Raw genomic sequence first — 21926 nt, 5'->3', positions numbered from 1 at the left:
GTGGTGGGCTGTATTTATCACCTCTTCATCAAAAGAAATTCTAAAGGAATTATTTTAAGTAGATGTAAAATTATCTCAGATGAAAAGCTTAAGTTTCAGAAAAAATATAAAATTCAAATTAAGTGGGAAAGGTGTAGGTAACTTGAAGTGACTGTTGACTGTAGTGCCGGTAGTAAGCAGTGGTTGGATGCTGGATACATTTTGAAGATGGTATGAGTTGGAGTTGCTGACAGATTGAATGTGAGGTAAGAGAGAAAGCCAAGGAACATGCCAGTGCTTTGAGCCTGGTTAACAGGAAGGATGGGAGCCCATCATCATCCTCCCAAATGCACAGGAGTTGCAGCGTCAGTGTGAATCTTCACTGCTTTCCTACATTTCAGCACTTGTTCTTACTCTTACTTTCTTCCAAGTTCAGCCATGCATTTAAAAGTTTCCTTCTTTATGTTATCTGGCATTTCTGGGTGGTCATGTGAGCAGAGTTATAGGGATACATAATCTACCCTATCAATTGAGCTATTTTTTTCAATGAATGTGTTATGTGTCTTTCTTTTTGGACAGAGGCAACACCTAAATCTCAAGAAACCAAAAAAAAGTTTTAAGTGATTTTATTTTACTTTTTAGTTTCTTACCTTCCAAACAAATCTCAACTTTATGTGTACATTATATTTTCGAGGAAAAAATGACTTCCTCTTTGAAGTAAGTTAAGTAGAAGCAGCTCAAAAAAAACAGAGATGTGAGATGTTATTGCTGTTTTGAGACAGGGTCTTGCTGTGTAACCTGGGCTGGCCTTGAGCTTGCAATCCTCCTGCCTCAGCCTCCCAAGTGCTAAGATTGCAGACATGCACCACCACGCCATGCTACAAGATGAAATTTGACTGCCATATTTTATAATAAGTTTTCTCACATAGTTCCCACACAGCACACAATCATTCTCATGAAACTCTGTTTTGCCTACCTAAACTTTTCATCCTTGGTTTTTTTATAAAAGGTTTTACTGGATGTTCTTAAAAAGGAAGTCTGGCTTTTTAAACGAAAAGTAGGCCAATAAGCTTTGTCAGCCTTCCTACAGATATATATGGATCATGGATTTAAGTTTAAACTTGGCAGGTTAAGTGTAATCTCTCAAAACTCCAGTAAAATGATAGGTAAATCAATAATTAAAATTTTAATATATAAACCACTAGGATAAAAAGATGAGAAAAGATGGCAGGTAAAAAAATCTCAATTTTAGGACTAGAAAACAGATATATGAGTAGTTGCTGGCCTCAGTAAAGCAGAGAAAGCGGAACATAAGCTTACAGCAGCAGAAGAAGTTAACACACAAACTGATCCTGGCAATAGAATCTTAGAAAGGATCATAAATTGGAGACACACGAATGACACTTCTAGAAGTAGACATGCAGTGTAGGTCTAGAGACAAATGAGACTAGATGTAAAATCTTTTTAAAGGAACATGTTAGCCATACAGCCCCTTCTTTTTTCTATTTTATTATCTGTTGCTTAAATTTAAGATTCAGTGATAGTACAAGGGGATTTCATGTGAAAATTCAATATATGTACATAGTGTATTTTGAACAAGTTCACCTCTCCTATTATATTCCCTTAACCCCTTCCCACCTCCCTCTCTTTTAAAAACAGTATTTTGTGGGGGTTTTGTGCATAACTACATACCTTCTCCCATTTCCCTTTCCCCGCCCATTGCAACCCCTACAACAATGTCCCTTTTGTAATCAAGTCCCATTTATTATTGTTATTTTTATCATTATACCTAGATTCTGCATATGAGCAAAAACATGAGATATTTGGCTTTTTAGCCCAGCCACTATGGAAATCAGTATGTAGGTTCATCAAAAAGCTAAAAAACATACCTACCTTATAGAGTAAGGTAACTGACAAATAGATAAAGGAAATGTATACACAATGAAAAAAATAATGAAATTATGTTGTTTGCAGGAAAATGGATGAAACTAAAAATCACTATATTGAGTGGCTCTTTTATTTTGAGAGGGTCTCACTGTGTAGCCCAGGCTAGCCTCAAAATTGCAATCCCCCTGCCTCAGGCCTCCCAAGTACTGGGATTATAGGCCTGTATTCAGCACTCCCTTCTCTATTTTATATAGTCAACTACTTCCTCTCCTTATCCCTAAAAAAAGGATAAGAAAATTAATCTTTCAAGACAACATACCAGAGAAGTTCTAAACTCAGACACCATGTACAGTTGACACCAGCGTGACCACCATATTAAAATCAGAGGGACTAGATTGGCAGAGTGACTCATGCAGTAAGAGTGCCTGCCTAGCCAGTAGAAGAAGGGGACCAGGAACTAGAGAAAAGGTTAGATCAAGAAGAATTAACCTAGAAGGTAACACACATGCACAAGAAAGTAATGCAAGTCAACTCCCTGTATAGCTGTCCTTATCTCAACTAGCAAAACCCCTTGTTCCTTCCTATTATTGCTTATACTCTCTTCAACAAAATTAGAGATAAGGGCAAAATAGTTTCTGCCTGGTAGTGAGGGGGTTGGGGGGAGGGGGGGTGATGGAGGGTGCAGGGGGAAGGGGGGAGAAATGATCCAAACATTGTATGCACATATGAATAAAAGAAATTTTAAAAAAAAGAGTGCCTGTCTAGCAAGCATGAGACCCTCAATTCAAATGCCAGTGCTGCAAAAAGAAAAAAAAGTACAAAGTCAGATGGACTAAGAATCTAGTGACCACAAACCAATATCTCTCCCACTCAGAGTGTTTCACCCAGAAAGGAGATCAGAGGATTGCTTTCTCAGAAAACAGACTAGGCCAAGAAAAAAAGAGCTACAATGAAATGGTCAGATTATTGAACAGTGAATCTCACCAAATGACAGACCTCATTCACTCATACTGAGTTTCCAATCATCATTTTAGTAAATCCATACCACAGATCATGAAATATTTGGGGAAAATCTGAATAATTTTTTAAAGACCAACAGATAATACAGGAATAAAAAGAAGCATCACTAAAAAAAAATAAAACTCCTTAATGTCTTGAGGGAAATAATAGAAGATAGTATACCATGAGACAAGAAAAGAATGCTACATATAAGCTTATTCATTAAAAAATTAAAAAAAAAAAACTTTGCAGGGCTGGGGATGTAGCTCAGTGGCTTAGCATTTGCTAGTATGCATGAAGCCATAGGTTCAATATCCAGTACCACACACAAATTTAAAAAAAAAAGAAAAAGAAAAAAAAGAACTTTCAGAAATTAAAACAATACTTAAAATGTAAAATTCCATGTAGAATTATTATAATATGCAATTGAGATATTCTTTCTTCCAGAAAGTAGAGCTAAGTTGGCAGAGTGGCTCAAATGGTAGAGCACCTGAATAACAAGCATGAGACCCTGAGATCAAACCCCAGTGCCACCAAACAAAATCAAACAACAACAAAAAAAAAAAGCCAGGCATCAGTGGCTTTTGCCTATATCCTAGTGACTCAAGAGGCAGAGATCAGGAAGATTGTGGTTCAAAGCCAGCCTGGCCAGGGACTAGTTCACCAGACCCTATCTCAAAAATACCCAACACAAAAAAGGGCTAGTGGAGTGGCTCAAGCAGTGGACAACTGCCTAGCAAACTGAGTTCAAAACCCCAGTACCACCAAAAAAAGAAAGGAGAGCTAAAAGAGAAAGCTGATAAGAAAGATAGAGATATTGTAAGATCAAAGAGATCTACAATATGAATAACAGGAATTTTAGGAAAAGAAAATGAACTCAAAGTAATACAAGAAAATTCCTAGAACTAAATAACATGAATGTTTAGATCCAATGAACAAAAATCAAGACCAGTTAACGATACATACAATCTTGAAATTGTAGAACACTGAAAAGATTCTAAAGGCTTTGAGAGAGAAGAGGAAATGGCAAAACTTGGTAATTAGAATAACATCCTATTTTCTCAGTAGCAACACTGGAAACTAAAGAAAAATAGAGGAATACTTTCAAATTTCCAATGGAAAATGATTCCCAAGCTAAATTTCTATACCCAAGCTACCAACTCAGCATAAAGGAAGAATAAAGACATTTCAAGGCACTGTGTGCCTCTCAGTATAAACATCACCATATACATTGAAAATAAGTTTTGAGATTTTTGTCTCAAAAAAGAAAAGGAGGGAGGGGGAATGGAAGGAAAGAAGGGAAGCAAGGAAGAAAGTAGGAAAGAAAGAATGGGGGGAAAACTCCAGGAGAAAGTAAACAGGTAAATGAAGTACATTCAACAATTACTCACTGAGCCCCACTGTATGTCACGGTTTCTTGACCTCAGAATATTTAGGACTGGCGGCGAGTGTTCTGTACATTGTAAGATTTTTAGAAGACTCCCTGGCTTCTCCCCATGATGCTGGTAGCACTCTTAGTTGTGACGATCAAAAATATCTCCAGACATTGCTAAATGTCTTCTGAAGGGCAAAACTTGCCTGCCAGTTGAGAAGCACTGTTCTAAGTAATACAACAGACAAAAACAAACAACAACAACAAAAAAACACCCTGAAAAAATAGATTCACATTAAGAAGGTTAACACGAGGCTATTGTTTTTACAAATAACTCTTGTAGAGTTCTGACTTTTCAAACTATATATACATATTACATTAATTTAAAAGGAAAATCACCTAAAATGATATAAAATCCAGTTAAACCTTAATTAAAAATTCCTAACCGGAAGTGTAGAGTCATGCTGTTCTAAATTTGAATTCCAGTTTTAACACTTACTAACTATATGGTTACTTAGGCAAGTAACTTAAACCTTTCTGAGTGAGTTTCATTTTAATCAACACCATAGCCGGGGACCAGTGGTTCACGCCTGCAATCCTATCCACTTGAGAGGCTGAGATCAGGAGGATCAAGGTTCGATGCCAGCACATACAAATACTTCTTGAGACCCCATCTCCAAAAATAACCAGAGCAAAATGAACTGGAGGTGTGGCTCAAGTGGTAGAGTGCCTGATTTGCAAGTGCAAAGCCCTGAGTTCAAACCCCAGAACCCCTCCAAAAAAACACTATAAAGTAGGACTACTCACAAGATTATTAAGAGTAAGTCATGTTATTATACAAAAATACATACACGTGCATGTTATAATAGTACCTGTATCCAAAGCACTCAGTAAATTATAACATACTGAAAAGTACACCCAGTCACCTAGCTTGCACATGTCTGATCCTTGGGAATACCAATACTACCAGGTACACAAACCTGGGTCCATATGAGTGGTACACTGTAGCCATGCACATTGACTTGGCTTTGGAAAGTCACCATATATGTTGAGAGTAAAAAACTGATATAATAAATGAAGAAGGTTATTTAGAATATGTTTCGAATTGTTCCATTTCATATCTAGATGGCAGACAGCAAAAGTCCGTGTAAGCAGCAAGTGATTTGTTGACATCTTGGTTTCTTTCTTTTTTTTTTTTTTTGGCAGTACTGGGGGTTTGAATTCAGAGTCTTGTGCCCTGAATTAGGCAGGTGCTTGACCACTTAATCCAGTTCATTAGCTCTTTTTGCACTAGTTATTTTTGTGATAGAGTCTCACTTTATGCCAGGGTGACTCAGACCGCAGTCTTCCTATTTGATCTTCTCTGCATAGCTGGGATGACAGGTGCATGCTATTCATGCCCAGCCATTGGTTGAGATGGGGGTCTCACAAACTTTTTACCAGGGTTGGCCTTGGACCACAACTCTCCCAATCTCATCTCCCAAGTAACTATGATTACAGACTTGAGACACACAAACACACGCACACACACACACACACACACACACACACTTTTTCCCCCAATGGATGTTGAGTGATTTTCTTAACTATCCCCACAATCTTTTTTTACATTTTTAATAGCATATATTACATACACATTTTTAAAGGATTTATAATTTGTGCGACTCTATTTCCTTATTTCTCCCAATGGTCCTTGAATTCCTTTAACAATTTTTAATGCTAATAAAAATAAACTTTTTTCTTTTGGGGGTGCAGTACTGAGATTTGAACTCAGGGCCTCACACTCGTTAGGCAGGTGCTCTACCACTTGAGCCACTCCTCCAGCCCTTTTTCGTGTTGGGTATTTTCAAGATAGGGTCTCTCGAACTGCTTGACCAGGCTGTCTTCAAACCATGATTATCCTCCTGAACAATGCCTTCTGAGAAGCTGGGATTATAGGCACGAGCCACCTGTGCCTGGCAAAAATGAATTCTTTATTTAGGTTTAGCTAAGTTAAGATATGACACTTTTTCTATAATAATCCACATCTCATTACACGTGAAAAATATGAGTCATACTATGGTCTAATTCTCATTACTTATTTATTGTTTGTCTAGAATGTAAAGAATTGAAAGAGAATAGAATGCCTAGAATGGAAATGTGGCAGCAATTTTAAATAAGATTGTAAGGAATGGTGACCCTAATTTAAGTAAAACCATCAAGGAAGTGAAAATGAAACTGAGGCTCAAAGAATTAGTAGCATGTTGAAAGTCACAACATTGTTAGAATTGATAAAAGTACCGCTGTCATAGGCACCTAGAACCTTGGTGCATCACTTTACAAAAGTTGTTCAGTCCTAGTAAGATTTTTTTGGAATTGATCAAAAGCAAAGTAAATCTGTTCTTTCAGATAATGTTCGTAAGTATTTGAATATGCCTGATAGTCCAGAAATGGAAAGAAAACATTAAATTTGTGTATATTTTTATTTCAGGATGAAAAATTCGAAACACCAAGAAAGACTCCTAGGAGGATATGGTGGAGTTACTTCAAAAAGATTGTAATTATAACCCTGGCAGTTCTCCTTTCGATCATTATCCTTCTTTTAAGTACAAATGTAATACCAACCTGATTCCTGTTCTCAACAGATACAATAAATGCCTACATGTAAATTATAGAGTTCTACAACCAAGTTATGAAATCCTTCTCTAGTGGTGGAGGATTGGAGGAAAAGGAGGTGAGAGGTATTTCTTATCCCTTTGGCATCCCTTAACTTTTCTCTCTACCTCCTTCATTTCTGTTTGTACTTTGTCACTGCTCTACTTCCCCAGCCACTCTTCCTTCTTTTAAGGTTAAGAGCACAGGACTGGAGGTTTGACTCAAGCGGTAGAGTGCCTCCTTTGCAACCAGGAAGCCCTGAGTTCAAACTCCAGTCCAACAAAAAAAAAAAAAAAAGAAGGAAGAAGAAGATTAAGAGCACAAATCTTGGAGGCATACTGCCAAAGTTCAACTCTCAGCTCTGTCATGTACCATCTATGTGACTTTCGGAAAAGTTACTTAAACTGTGCAAGTTTCCTCACCTGTAAAATGGGAATAATACTTACTGAATAGAGTTATTACTATGTCTCCTACACAGTAAATATAAATGTTATTTAAATATTAGCAGTTACTGAATAGGAAAAGATGGTTGCACTAATACCATTGATTAAATACTGACAATCATCTTCCTTAACCATAAATTAGTTTGGCTTAAAATATCCTTAAAAATATGAAAATGTTAACACTATAGTCCAGAAATACACATTCACCTCTTCTACATGTTTCATTTGAAATGAAAATTCAAACCATTGTGCTTTATAGGAGGCAAAAAACTAACAAGTCATATCATTTCTCTCATAAATCACAGATCCCATCCTGTCAGACCATCTGAAGAGCCTTTGCTGTTGTAACCTCAAATTACTAAGATTTCTAATAACTACAGCATCCAACTTCACTTCAAAGTTACTAACAAAGTGTCATGAGTTCTATTTTTCAAGATGTCTGAAAGCAGTTTTTTTATAGATTTCATTTATTAACAAGCATATTGTGAAAAATCTACATTTGTTTTAAATTTCTTGTTTGCAGAGCTTCACACCATGGTATTAGGATTTCTCACAGGTACCTTCTAAGTTTTATGAACAGTGAAGCAGAGAATCTGGCTTATGTGACTGATACTATATTCATAGCTTCCCATTGGTTCATGAATGAGCTAGTAGGCCCCTAGAGTAAATCAAAACAAGATATCCTTGGAAGATGTTTTTGTTGTTAATCTACTCCTGGATTCTATCCTGGAAACAATTGAGGGAAAACTCCTAAAGACATATATAAATCTTTAAACACAATATTTACATGAAAAATGGCCAGTGTTGTTCCTTAGAACAATGATCTGTTAAAATAAGTGGTGACATTTAAAGAGTAGCCTATCTTATTACCAGTCAGTTAGTGAGAATGTACTGATTCTCATTAAAAATTGGTGAAACATTACACATTAGGTACTTTCTGGATGGAGCTTGTGTAAAACCTGCCTTTTAAGGCAACATCAACTCTTCCCTGGCTTCTTTTTCAAAGGAGTTACATGCTCTCTATACTTGGCTTAAACTAATTTCTATTATGTGAATGTTCACGCATCATTGGTCAATCTCCTTTTCAACAGTACATTAAAAAGGTAAATTTGGGGTGCTAATGAATACTTCAAGTTAAGTAACGATATTGGTAAGGATCAAATTGAGTGATTAGTCTTGTTAATACTTCACTAGCATGCATACTACTATATATGTATTATCCTAAGATAAAACTTTTCTCAGAATTTTAATTATACTCCAAGTACTTCATTTTTACTAAGAAAATTATGATCACATGTTAAATGATAATGACATATATAAATTGGAATGGTTCAGCAGCTATGTCCACTGTCACAGACATTCAGTGATGTAGCATACCCTGCAAAATTAACTAGCCACCCACAAAAAAACCTTCAAATATAGTAAAAATGTACACACAATAAAGGTAATTTATAACAACAAATAAGGAATGTAATTTATCTTGGCTGTGCTGTAGAAATTCAGGGTCAGAAGAATTTCATGGCACAGAGCAGGAGGAAGTGAACACAGCTGTCTCTAGAGCAGCAGGCAAAGTTTGGACAATCACTAATAAAGTATGCATGCGTGCAAAGTATTTAAAACTGCTCAGCCTCACTAAGAAAACTGAACTGAGTTAAAAGGAAATGCTGTGGCTTATCCGTAAAGTCCACCTCTGAATCAAGTCGACAATCTTACTTCATCATATAGAAAATAAAATTGTCAGCGATCTCCAAAAGTACATCACCATTTGGGTAAATGAAACAAATACAACAATTCTTGATTGTGCCTCCTGGACTAGAAGCATTTTGTACACAAAGGAGTGCGTCACAAAATTGAAATGTCATTCAGATGAAGGACAAGACATTTTCCACAACCACTTAAAATTTCAAGCTTTCAAATGGCCCTTCTGGCTGATTCATTGTATGTTACAGTTGTGAGGTTTCTGGGGATCCTTTAAGAGCAAATAGCAATTTACAGAGCAAGGGTCTCTTCAGGTTAAAATGTTTGCTGGCTTGCTTTTGGAGAGCTGCATGAAAAGATTTCACTTATCCCAAAGCTCAGTTAACATGTCTTATTTTTGCTCAAAAATAACTCCAAGTTGTATAGCATATGAATCTACATCTAGTCTATTTCTTTTTTTTTTTTCATTTTTCTTTTATTATTCATATGTGCATACAAGGCTTGGTTCATTTCTCCCCCCTGCCCCCACCCCCTCCCTTACCACCCACTCCACCCCCTCCCGCTCCCCCCCTCAATACCCAGCAGAAACTATTTTGCCCTTATCTCTAATTTTGTTGTAGAGAGAGTATAAGCAATAATAGGAAGGAACAAGGGTTTTTGCTAGTTGAGATAAGGATAGCTATACAGGGCATTGACTCACATTGATTTCCTGTGCATGTGTGTTACCTTCTAGGTTAATTCTTTTTGACCTAACCTTTTCTCTAGTTACTGGTCCCCTTTTCCTATTGGCCTCAGCTGCTTTAAGGTATCTGCTTTAGTTTCTCTGCATTAAGGGCAACAAATGCTAGCTAGTTTTTTAGGTGTCTTACCTATCCTCACCCCTCCCTTGTGTGCTCTCGCTTTTATCATGTGCTCATAGTCCAATCCCCTTGTTGTGTTTGCCCTTGATCTAATGTCCACATATGAGGGAGAACATACGATTTTTGGTCTTTTGGGCCAGGCTAACCTCACTCAGAATGATGTTCTCCAATTCCATCCATTTACCAGCGAATGATAACATTTCGTTCTTCTTCATGGCTGCATAAAATTCCATTGTGTATAGATACCACATTTTCTTAATCCATTCGTCAGTGGTGGGGCATCTTGGCTGTTTCCATAACTTGGCTATTGTGAATAGTGCCACAATAAACATGGGTGTGCAGGTGCCTCTGGAGTAACAGTCTTTTGGGTATATCCCCAAGAGTGGTATTGCTGGATCAAATGGTAGATCGATGTCCAGCTTTTTAAGTAGCCTCCAAATTTTTTTCCAGAGTGGTTGTACTAGTCTACATTCCCACCAACAGTGCAAGAGGGTTCCTTTTTCCCCGCATCCTCGCCAACACCTGTTGTTGGTGGTGTTGCTGATGATGGCTATTCTAACAGGGGTGAGGTGGAATCTTAGTGTGGTTTTAATTTGCATTTCCTTTATTGCTACGAATCTACATCTAGTCTATTTCTTTAGTCATCTCTAGGAGAGCTTTCTTGTCTCCTAGTGATTGAGTAGATTCCTGGATCAATGCCCTATGATCTTCTACAAACTGTTCTTCCATGTCTACCATTTGTGAGGCAGCTTCTTGGAAAGTAAACAATCATGGAGAAACGTTTTCTTCATTTTATTCACAAAGAAGTTTTAGACCATCTGTCCGAGCGGAGCTTGCCACACCCTACTGTCTCTAAGTCATCAATCTGGTTTAGTAAATAGCACATTATTGGATGAGCAGCAGCAGCAGTAGTTGGATCTATAGTCAGTTCTTTCACCTTACTTGTATATTTTAATGTACTAAGAGTATTTTCACAGGATGCCATTTCTAGATTAATTGTGGCAATCATGCAGTTACAAGAGTTTTTACCTATGAATGAATCTTAACACCTGAGTTTATTTGCTTGGAAAGGAGTATGAGGTTTGTTTCTATCTGTAGCCATGAAGTACTCCTTGAGTGCTAAAAGGCTTTTTATTAATTTCAGCACCTTCAAGTCTAGTTTGCCTGACCACACTGGAAGTATCAGTTCCCTTTTCATTTCAAGCCAAAGTGATGAGAGAACATTTGCCATGTAGTTTTCCTTTCTTTCTAAGAATAATCTGAAACACTGCATGGCCTCAGGTGAATGTGCATTTGCAGATGTTTGACCAGATTGTCTGCAATGGTGGCTATGTCAGCGTGTTTCAGTATATCTTCAATACATTTATCTCCCATTCCTATAATCCCACCACTTGAACCTGCTGTTTTACATCTTCTAGAACTTTTAATTTTGTTTACCTATTTAACTAATCAAACATCTTTCCACTATAAATTTCAGAGAAGGTTGTATTTTCTTATAGTTTGGCTTCTTTAGCATTAAAAAGACATCCCAAGCTGCTGGAGCACAAATTCCTTTAGAACAACCTTGGTTTTTTTCTTAAAAATTCACCAGCAATAGTGTGAGTTTTTCTACTTCACTTCCAATCTACCCATAAGCAAAGCATGTAGCCATTCCCCTTTCAAATATAATTTCCACTAGCAGTCCACCAGTAAACCTATAAACCATTCCATTAGGAGCTGAGTCATTAAAGCCATAATCAAAACAAAATATTTTGTTTTCTAAGTACTTTGCTAAATCTACATTTTGATTGTGTTCATACAGCACATCTTTGAGTTTCATCTTTATTAAACGGTGGTTTTATTACACAAACACGTACCCTATATCAATAGGATCTGCTGTTGTTAATAGTCTATAATCCGAGCTTCCTCTAAAGTCTCTGATTAGGCATATAATTTCATAATTTGGGTTTGTAGCATCAACATCCTCGACCCTTTTTTCTCTAAGTTCTTGCTGTTGTGGTCTCCTTTTTCTTGTAATTTTTCTGTTTCTTTCAAACAGATTATCTACATGAAGGGAGTTCAAATTCCTTTTTGCAGCTTGAACTGGAGATATATCTGAAACACCACAATTCTGTTGTGTAGAGGAAGATTGTTCAGGAAATTGACTAGGCTGTGCATGTGTAGAACCAAGTATTCTATTATCTCTTGGAGGAGGATCTTTCTTAATAGATGCCAGAGTCTTTTAGATATTTATAATTTTATTTACTTTCGCTGAAGATATTGGAGGGGTAGGTATTTCTAGACTGGGTTCAATTTCTTCATCAGGTACAAAGTCAGGGTTAAGTGAAAAGATGCTCTGCATGTTAATCTCTTTGCCTATTGTATCTCCATTTTCTATCCATTCAACAGTTACACTTTCACTATCTTCATTTAAAGATGTTACCATTGCTTAGGATATTCAGCCATCATGCATTTAATTTCCATGTAAATCCCAACCTGGATCTTCTTGAAACTGGCCATTGCCGTCACCTCCTGAAAGTAGTTGAAAAAGTCTCTATCCATGCTAGGTACTGGTGACTCACACCTGTAATCCTAGCTACTCAGAAGGCAGAGATCAGGAGGATCGAGGTTCAAAGCCAACCCAGGCAAATAGTTTGTGAGACCCTATCTTGAAAAACTCTTCACAAAATAGGGCTGGTGGAGTGGCTCAAGGTGTAGGCCCCGAGTTCAGTACTGGGGTACCAAAAAAAAAAATTGCAGAGTGGCTCAAGTGATAGAATGCCTGCCTAGCAAGCATGAGGCTCTGAGTTCAAACCCCAGTGCCCCCAAAAATAAAATCCCTTTCTAAAAAATAACTAAATCAGGGGCTGGGGGCATGACTCAAGTGGAAGAGTATCTGCCTAGCAAGTGGAAGGTTCTCAATGCCACCAAAGAAAAGAAAAAAGCCACTAGTTACAGACCTATAATCCCAGCACTCAAGAGGCCAACATTGGAAGATTGCTAGTTCAAGTAAAAGCCTGTCTCAAAAAACAAAGAAATTTAAATGAAAAATAAATCATTTTGGCGCTCTCTTTCTCTCTCTGCTTACTAGCTGCCATTCTGAAACCTCTGAGATTGTGAGCCAAATAAATCTTTCCTCGAGAAATAAATAATTTTGTGGTTTCATAGGGAACAGGGGGACCTGCTAGTTCATTTTAACTGTGATAATGACCATAAATTAACATTTTAAATGACCATGACCTTGTTATACCTACAAAGTAACAAGTTTCCATTCACAATGTATTTTTAAAGGATTTGAGTGTCTAGAGTTCACACCCAGGAAAAAAAAATACTGGTTGAATACTGACTCTCATACAATGTAGTAAGTGTTCTAGGGGGTAACGCACTGAATTTTACAATGACACTAAAAGGTAAGAACTTTTGAGTTAGTATAATGTAAACCACATAGGTCAGTAGCTGGCATGTAAGTGCCATTAAGTTCATATTATCACTATTTTGCAGATGAGACAATAACCAAGTTAAGTCACATACTCAAAATTGCACAACGAGGCTGTGTGTAGTGACTCATGCCTAGAATCCAAGCAACTGGGGTGCTGAGGCAGGTGGATTGAGCTCTGGGCCAGTCTGGACTACAAAGTGAGACCCTGTCTCTAAAAAAAAAAAAAACGAACAAAAAAGATCACACAGCTAAAAAGCTTAGATTTTTACTGAATCAATTACTGGCTGATATATATTCTAAAACTCATGTTTAACTCAGAATATATTGCTGATCTCTTAATTATGGATCAGACTAGATACATCAATACCATTTTGCTTATTGCCAGTTAGGTAAGAAGTTGTTTTTAGGCGACAGAGTCAGAAAAAAATTGAAGAGTAGGTATGTGAGGAAGAATTGTCATGTATTTTGCTACCATGATTTTTGAAGCCATATAAAATTGGGCTTTTAACATGTGATTTATAATTATGTATAAAACAATTCATTTCTAACACAATTATTGCTAGAAAACTGTGACCTTAGAGATGACCTAATCTAGTCCCCTCACTTCACGTATTAGGGAGCCAAGACTCAAAAACTCAAACAAATTATGAATCTTTTCAAGTTCCTCTCCACTAATCAGTATGCTTAAAGCACAGGTTATCAGCCTGATTCCAGACAACAGTTCTCATATATTTGCTTTCCTACAGTCTTAAATAGAATCTAAGAATTTTCAAGATAATTTACATGTTGAAAGCTCCCTGGAGGACGGAAAGCACTCGCTGAGTAAGGAGTATTTCCCTGCTGTTTGTGCTAGAGCTGCCAGATCATACCTAAGTAGAAACAAATACTAAAATAATCTTATGTATTGTTTCATTTATTTATGCATTCAAATATTGTTGAGCTCCTACTCTGAACCAAACAGTTCTAAAACAATAGGATTTACTCTAAGTTACCACATAAATAACTGATGTCTAACACAGAATGTTTGTATATATAAGCCAGTTGAAGAGGCAAGTCCAAAAGAACCAATAACACATTAAAGCAGCAGTGTCTATGTAAGTGTTATGAAAGAGAATAAATCCAAAGATGATCAACACAGGGCTTCAGGCACTAAGGAAGATTTCATGGGTTGTAAGTGGATTGAGATTTGGATCTTATTAGAAATTGAATTTATGTCAATAGGTAGTAATAATTTATTGAGCACTTGTGTGGCAGTAACTGTTGTAAGTAGAGATTATTTAATCCTCATAACCCTGAGATAGGCTTATTATTTCCATTTCACACAAGAAAACTAAAGCACAAGTTGTCACTTGCATGTGTCTGCTGGGCTAGTAAGAGGAAAGAAAAGAGATCAACAAAGACATTCCATGCAGCTGTGGTGTACAAGATGTACTGGGCCTTGGAATTCAATTGTGTAATCAATGACCAGTAGCAGAGCTGTCTTTGGTTCTCTTCATTTTCCATTCTCCACAGTGCTTTTCTTCACTCCTGGTATCCTCTCTAACTCTAACCTCTCTTCTGAATATCAAACTATTTTCCAACTTGACCTACTTGGACCATTATGCAAACACTTCAAACTTTTGATCCCAAAACTTAACTTTATTTTCTTCCTCACAAAGCCTGCTTATTTGACCTTATTTGCAACCTCAATAAATGGAATCACAGCTATCCTATAATCTACAACCAAGTTAGACTAACTTTGACTTCTCCTTTCAGCTTTTCTTTCTAAATAAATCACCAAAATCACAGGATTTGTCAAAACTCTGTGAAGTTTCCTAAGTAAGGGAAGCTCAGAAGGGCAAACGTAGGGAGTCCCCTGGGAGTGCCAAGGCAAGCTTTGGGAAAGGGCACTCATTCCATCATGGTTGATGGTTCCACAAGCCATGCCATATTATACATCTTTGTATTCTCTGCACAGTACATACAGGCATTTAACACCTGGTACTTTCTTCATATTCAGATTTCCATAGCTCTTAAACATAGTAGTAGCAACAAATGTGAAGCTTTGGTTTTCAACCCTCAGCATCAGAATCACTTAAGATCTTAATAGTAGATGCCTGGGCTCTAACCCTTAAGAGTCTGCTTTACTCTAGGATGGGCCCCAAAGTGTTTTTAACCTCACAATGAAGTTGAGAACTGGTGACCTCAAAGCACTTTCACATGCCTCACTTAATGTCCAAAAATGAGGAAGATATTATAATCTTACAGTTGCAGAACAGGTTTGGAGTTTAATTTGCCTCAGCAAATTAAGAAAGTAGGGCCTCAGCATCATTCATGTTAAAGAATCTACTCCATTGAATGTATTAAAGTAGAAGCTTTGAAAATCTGATAAATAGAATGCCTCATATGTTTTATTAAGTCTGAAAGGGATTTTTTTTAACTTTTTTTTTTGAAAATTCATTATTACCCCATTATAGAATCACTGCCTTTCAGAAAATCTCACTCTAGAATTATGGCAAAATTATCCTGACTCTTATTTTTGATAGAATAAAAAGGCCTATCACCAGCTAGTTACAAAGAGGCCATTTGTTAAGGAGATCTGCTTAGTATGCTCCAATATAATGATGACCTCTCTCCTGTCATTAACTGAATGACCCACATTCCTTTGAAAGTTCTCAGCAGACACAAAATGAAATGGTATCATGAAGTACTGTTAAACTTTTTCCTGTGTTTACATTGAGCATGAGTACCTTGACCTACTGCCATTATACCTCTAATTCAGTTTACCATTTGCTAAAATCTTTATAAAGCTACATAAAATGGGAAATGTCTACCAGCACTTTTAGTGGTCTCAGTGCATTTGACAACAAATCCAGCAGTGGCCAAAGACCAAACATTACCATATAAAATGTTTTTACTCTGAGTATGCTTCCTTATGAACATTCTAGAGAAAAAATAGAATATCCCTTTTTCTTCTACCAAACTCAGTGACTTTATAATACAGCTTGACTGTGCAAAAACTATCTTTACTTTTGAAAGAATCCCACTATTTACAATTCATCTGTCATGTTTAAACATTAGGGTAATTACCTTACCTTCTCAACTAAAAACAAGAACTATGTATTACAATACATTCATCCAAGAGGAAAGCTTTAAATTAAAAAAAAAAAAAAGACAGTGCAAAAAATGCATGACTGCTGTAAGTGTTTAATTGTAAGACAAAAGCACTACTACATTGTAATTTAAACATAATCTTTCAGAAAATTTAGTGCAAATGAAAGCCCCATGAAAGCCCACTATAAACTTCTTATGAAGACTCTAGAAGTAGGCTCTAGAAATGGAAACACTTGGTTCCAATGAAATTTGCTTTGGAAGAGTATTTCTTTAAAATGTTAAATGGTACAAAGAACATTATGTTATTTAAATCAAGTTAACCAGGTACTAAAAAGACATGCCGATAGGTCTTAATACATAAAATTGATTAGTAGTAGCATGCTTTATATATCAATTATGGAAGCAATTTACAACAAATTCTGAGCATTCAAAGTTTTATTTACTGCCTTTGCCAATTTCTTAACTACACTGTAACTCAAAGAACCATCTTCCAAAAAGAATTTTTAACAAGGGTTGCACCTCATTCTCATGTTTTACCAAAGCTTGATTAAGCTGTGTAACCCAAGGCCGTCCATACAACAAAAAAGGCAATTATATATAATTCCTTTTCTCAAGTATTTATTCAAAGATGTTTCCATGACATTTTAAATGTCTCACTTAGGTTACTGGCATTAAACAGACCTCTCAGATTTCCCCCAATACTTTTTCTCTAAAATAAAATTTTAAAACCAGGAAAATAACCTTCGATTCTAGAGTACAAACAGAATGCAGCCCATCTGATTACAAAACACATACAAATTAACCATGAAGTAGACTCTTCCCAACATCAAGTGACTCCCAAAATAGAATCCTATAACCTCTATTATCAGTTTAATAAATTAGTGCTTTTCTCTATCTGAAGCCTTTAAAGAATCCTCCCATCACAAAACAATAGATTTGAACTGCTATAATAAGAGCACCCTGCTCTTAGGTAGAATATATTTCCTCTGAAGCATTTTAACCTTTTATAAGAAGATAATTTTGTAGGTCCTTTTTCCATGGCCTTGTAAGACCTCCCTCCCCCAACTTCCTGTCTTTTCGGGACTTACTGGGGAAAACCTAATAGGTAGAATTAATTTATTGCTGTTTTCCTAAATTATATAGTCCCCTGGACCCAACATTCTTTACCTAAGGCCATTTATAAATGAGAGGCTCTGGAACTACATACACACCCTTCAGAATCTAAAAGGTGCTAAGGACAATAGGACTATATATAAGCAGCCCAACTCAAAACAGTAAGTCCATTTCAATCAGCATTGCTGATTATCAATTCAGAAAACTATGAATGACTTAAAATCAGTGACCAACCAAAGGGGGACAGGGACAAGATACAATGTATTGCCTATAGACTTTGTCTACAGCTACCCCACCACCTCTCTACCCCACACTTGGTAAACTACTACTTATGAGTATTGATACTCATTAGAATGCTAAAACTGGTTTTTTTCTTTCATGTCAGCTGTAGGGCCCATGATTAAAGTTCTGAGTGGTGTAACCTTTACAAAACATGTACTCATATATTTAGGAGGTAAAAGTCAAAACCAAAAAGCTTTACGAAACAGCATGTTTATTCTATCTTAAAGCAGTGGTCCTTAGTGTAGCAATGGTCACTTGGGGTATGTGAAGTACAAAATCCCAGGGAACACCCCATAATGGTTCTGTTGTAAATGGCCCATAGGCCTCTTTGAAATGCCACATTATAATCAACCCTTCCCCAATTTACCCTATTACAGGCAACTGAGCAAATTACAGGTCAGGCAGACTCAATTTGCACAGCTATATATTTACTTTGCTAGAATTATTTGAACTATGAAAATTTTCAGACACGACTAAGTATGGTAAATCACAGTAGCCTAAATGTGGCCAGTAGTGAATAAAGACTGTACCTTTCTCAAGCTTGTCAAAAGTAGGTTTAAAAAAAAGGACTCATGAACAGTTTGGGGTTTTCCTTAAATGTTGTTACACTAGTAAGCTGCACTATCAGAAAACCACTCCCCAGAAAATCTGAGATATGACACCATATTATGCATAGATCTACGTTTTGACAATGCATGTTAAACTGATCGCAAAACCAAATAGTCATATATTTCACAATCAACACAAATACTATGATGGACAGTGGATTCAGTCCTCCTGGGTTCCAAAAACATAAAGTGTTTACAAAGTACAGAGTAGCCTTAACTACAAAAAAAAAAAAATCCAAGCAGTAAACAATAAATGCGCATAAACTAAATGAGTTTCTAATGTATAGAATGCAAAGACCTAATAATTGAATGTTTTTGTGAAACCACAATCTCAGCATAAACTGGCATGTGGAGGGATGTTCCCCACACATACTGGATTCTAACTTAGGCACAATAAAGTAAAATGAAGCAACTGCCTTTCCAGTGTGCAGAGTATTAGGATTACAAGATGTGAAACTTTTGTTAACACACACTAAAATTAAGGAAAGATATGAAGAGGAGAAAACACAAAACCCCAGGAAGAGAAATTAACTCACCTGGTAGGTAGTAAGACACCTAGTAAACCAAAAGGCATCAAAATCTGACTCAGGATAACAGACCTAGAGCTCATTGCTTGACATTAAGTGGTACTGGTAGTTCTAACAAGAGACTACCAATCAGATTGAGAACTGAAATCAGTTACGAAACACAGTCCATTAGTAAACACAAGTTGATTCTACAATAAAACTAGCAAACTTGTGAACTCTGTTGACTAAATTCTAGAAAGGTACTGAGCTGTTAATATTTCAATTTTCCTGCTTCTTTTACTACCCTCAAACCTCCCACCACCAATCACCCACACACAAAATGTACTGGTAACGTCATCCTTATGAAATCCTAAATACCAGCATTTTTTTAAATTGTACAGCGGGTAGGGTAGGGTGGGAGGAGAGACATTAAAATATATACATATATATGGGCAAACGGGACAGCATCAGAATCTTAAAAGCTATAAAGCTTGTGAGCAAAAGTTGACTAAGAAAACTGAATATTCTGTCAGCATTGAGGACATCTCAGAATACTGCACAGAATCCCAGCAAAGGCTTAGAAACTGGTAGCCTAAGTACCAGCACACAGACAAACAAGGATGAAAGGAGTGGTTGAAAAGTCAAATTGATAATCTAAATTATATCTCCAGATCCTATTACCTGACACCCTCATACTAGCAAAAACCTAGAGATTTCTTCTCAAAAGGAGGCAAAAGAATTCATTTTAATAGGCAGCGATTAAAGTTAGTATTCCTCGGCCTTCTTCCGCCACTTAGAACACTAGCAGCTCCCCACCTTTTTTTTAGGTAAGAGGGTGAAAGACTTCTCTGTTGAGCCTAACAAGAGAGCAGAGATATTAAGGGATTCCTCAAAAACAATGCAGCCAGATTACCAGAAGCAAACATTGTCCACAAGCTCTTTCCCAGCCCAACACATCCACAACACTGCTCCCCTCTTAAGTAAAAGACCATCAAACACTGACAACTAACATGAAAGTCAGAGCCAAAGTAACAGAAAAGTAAAGCACCTTAGACTATAAACAGTTTTTGTATTTTTTCCCCCCTTAAGATGTGGTTTTGCCATTGCCCAGACTGCCTTCAAACTTCTGAGTTTAAGTGATCCTCCCACTTTGGCCTTCCAAGTGCTGAGATTACAGGCTTAACCTTAGCGATAAGAAGTGTCTTTGTTAAAAAAAAAAACCTAACAGATTGGTGGGAGGTCTTAGAAAGTAAAAGATATTTTTAAAAAGGTTTAAAATTTTAAACCTTGAAAAGTTTAAAAGGATTAAATTGCAGAAACTGCTCAAAAGGCTAAAATGAGAAATGGGAAAAAAGTTGCCCAGGGTTTACACCTAGTAAGAATTAGAGGACTGGGGGAAGTGTCAGTTCACTAGCACTTTGCAGAACTGAAGAGCAAGTTTACACAATGTAAAACCCACTGAGCATTCAGCACAATAGATGAAATAAACCCAAGTCACGAAACTTAAAAACACTAGTGATTAATAAAATCCTAGGGATGTGAGTAAAAAGACTTGGTATGATTCAAAATATCATATTCTTCACCAAACTTTTCTCTATGCAGCCAAAGTACTAATCTAGTCAGGGTGTAGTAATCTAGGAAGGTCTCACAAAGTTATTGGATACACTGGGCCTAGGAAATAGAGTATCTGAGTTTAGAGGCAAAGGAAACCCCAACTGTGATGGCAAAGACCCAGCTAAACACTTACTTAAGGGCAACCAGCTCAGACTGGAATATGGAAAAGCCATGGAGAAAAAAAAACATAATGCTATTAATTACTAAATGGTTTTGTTCAAATGGCAAAAATCTGTTTGGAAATAAATTAGTGCCTCTAGGACAAAAAAAAAAAAAGCTTATCTAGCTAAAGAGAAAATACCTTAAATGGATATGAGAAAGGCAGTAAATGTGTAGACATAGACATATGGAAACAAAACAGTATAAAAACAGGTTAAGAATTGTTTGCAATTCTTTGTGCACTTTTAACTTTTATACTTAGGAGTGGAGTGACTTCCAAAATTTAAATAAAAAATTACTGGGGTGAAACAAATTAAGTACACCAAGTTTTTCTACTAATTAAATCCACCAAAACATGGGGCTTCTGAATACTTAATAATCAAGATTAGTAGCTATTCTTAATCCTATCCATTCTAACTCCCTTTAAAGTATTTGATGTGAGACATTTACAAAAAAGCAAGCTCAGTGAAGAATCCTAGCCTGACAATTTGTTCCAAGTCTTCTCACTGATCTAGACCAGGAGTCAGAAATTTTTTCCATAAAGGACCAAATACTTTACTTTCCATGCTTGTCACAGCTAAAAAACTTTGTCACCGTAACACAAAAAGCAGCCAATCATGTGTACACAAGCATAGCTGTGTTGCAACGTCCTTTTAACAGAAGCAGGGTAAAGGCCCCCAGTTTAGGTGTTTATCTTAGTAATTTAACTTATTTTACTGACACTGATGTTTGCTCATTAAAATATTTGCCTAGTTGGAGGGAGTTCAAATTCTTTCCACTAATGCAAAAAAAAAAAGTATTTAGTCATTCAGAATATTACACTATTTCTTAAGTTACCTCTTTGATAGTAAACTCTTCTCAACAGTCTAACTTGAATTAGCTGACTAGATTCTTAAATTTTATCTCAGGGTTGAACGCACACTAACAGTGACTTAAGTGATAACTACAAAGAACTTTCCACCCAAGTTAATGGGTATCAATGTCCTGAGCTATTATTAATAAAACAAGAACCTTCCACCTCAAAGTATCTATTTTACAATTTTACAAATAAAGCAAATGAACTATTCTGGCTCAATCCTAAAGTGATCAATTAGACTCTGTTATACGTTTGTAAGGACTCAAAACGTCTAAGCACATCTTTAAATTTAGACTGGGATAAAACTCCAACTAAAGAACTAAGACTTAAGAAATGGGAAACAAAATAACTCAAACAAATGAACACAGACACATAAACAGTATACATGTCTTTAATCCTCCCTCA

General features: G+C 36.5%; 1 protein-coding gene and 1 pseudogene across 1 annotated transcript in view; one reads left to right on the top strand and one right to left on the bottom strand.

The window, feature by feature from the left end:
* Positions 1–6845, top strand: part of LOC141410755 (uncharacterized) — a 43064-nt gene extending 36219 nt beyond the window's left edge. The window contains exon 6 of the mRNA XM_074041075.1: positions 6708–6845. Coding sequence (XP_073897176.1) covers positions 6708–6845 — 138 coding nt within the window. The remainder of the gene's footprint in view (positions 1–6707) is intronic.
* Positions 6846–9262: 2417 nt separating this feature from the next.
* LOC109698155 (kinesin-like protein KIF2A) overlaps positions 9263–21926 on the bottom strand; it is a 13005-nt pseudogene continuing 341 nt past the window's right edge.

The sequence above is a fragment of the Castor canadensis genome, chromosome 9, assembly GCF_047511655.1.
Source record: "Castor canadensis chromosome 9, mCasCan1.hap1v2, whole genome shotgun sequence".
Taxonomy (NCBI): domain Eukaryota; kingdom Metazoa; phylum Chordata; class Mammalia; order Rodentia; family Castoridae; genus Castor; species Castor canadensis.
This window is presented reverse-complemented; position numbering and strand designations above follow the sequence as displayed.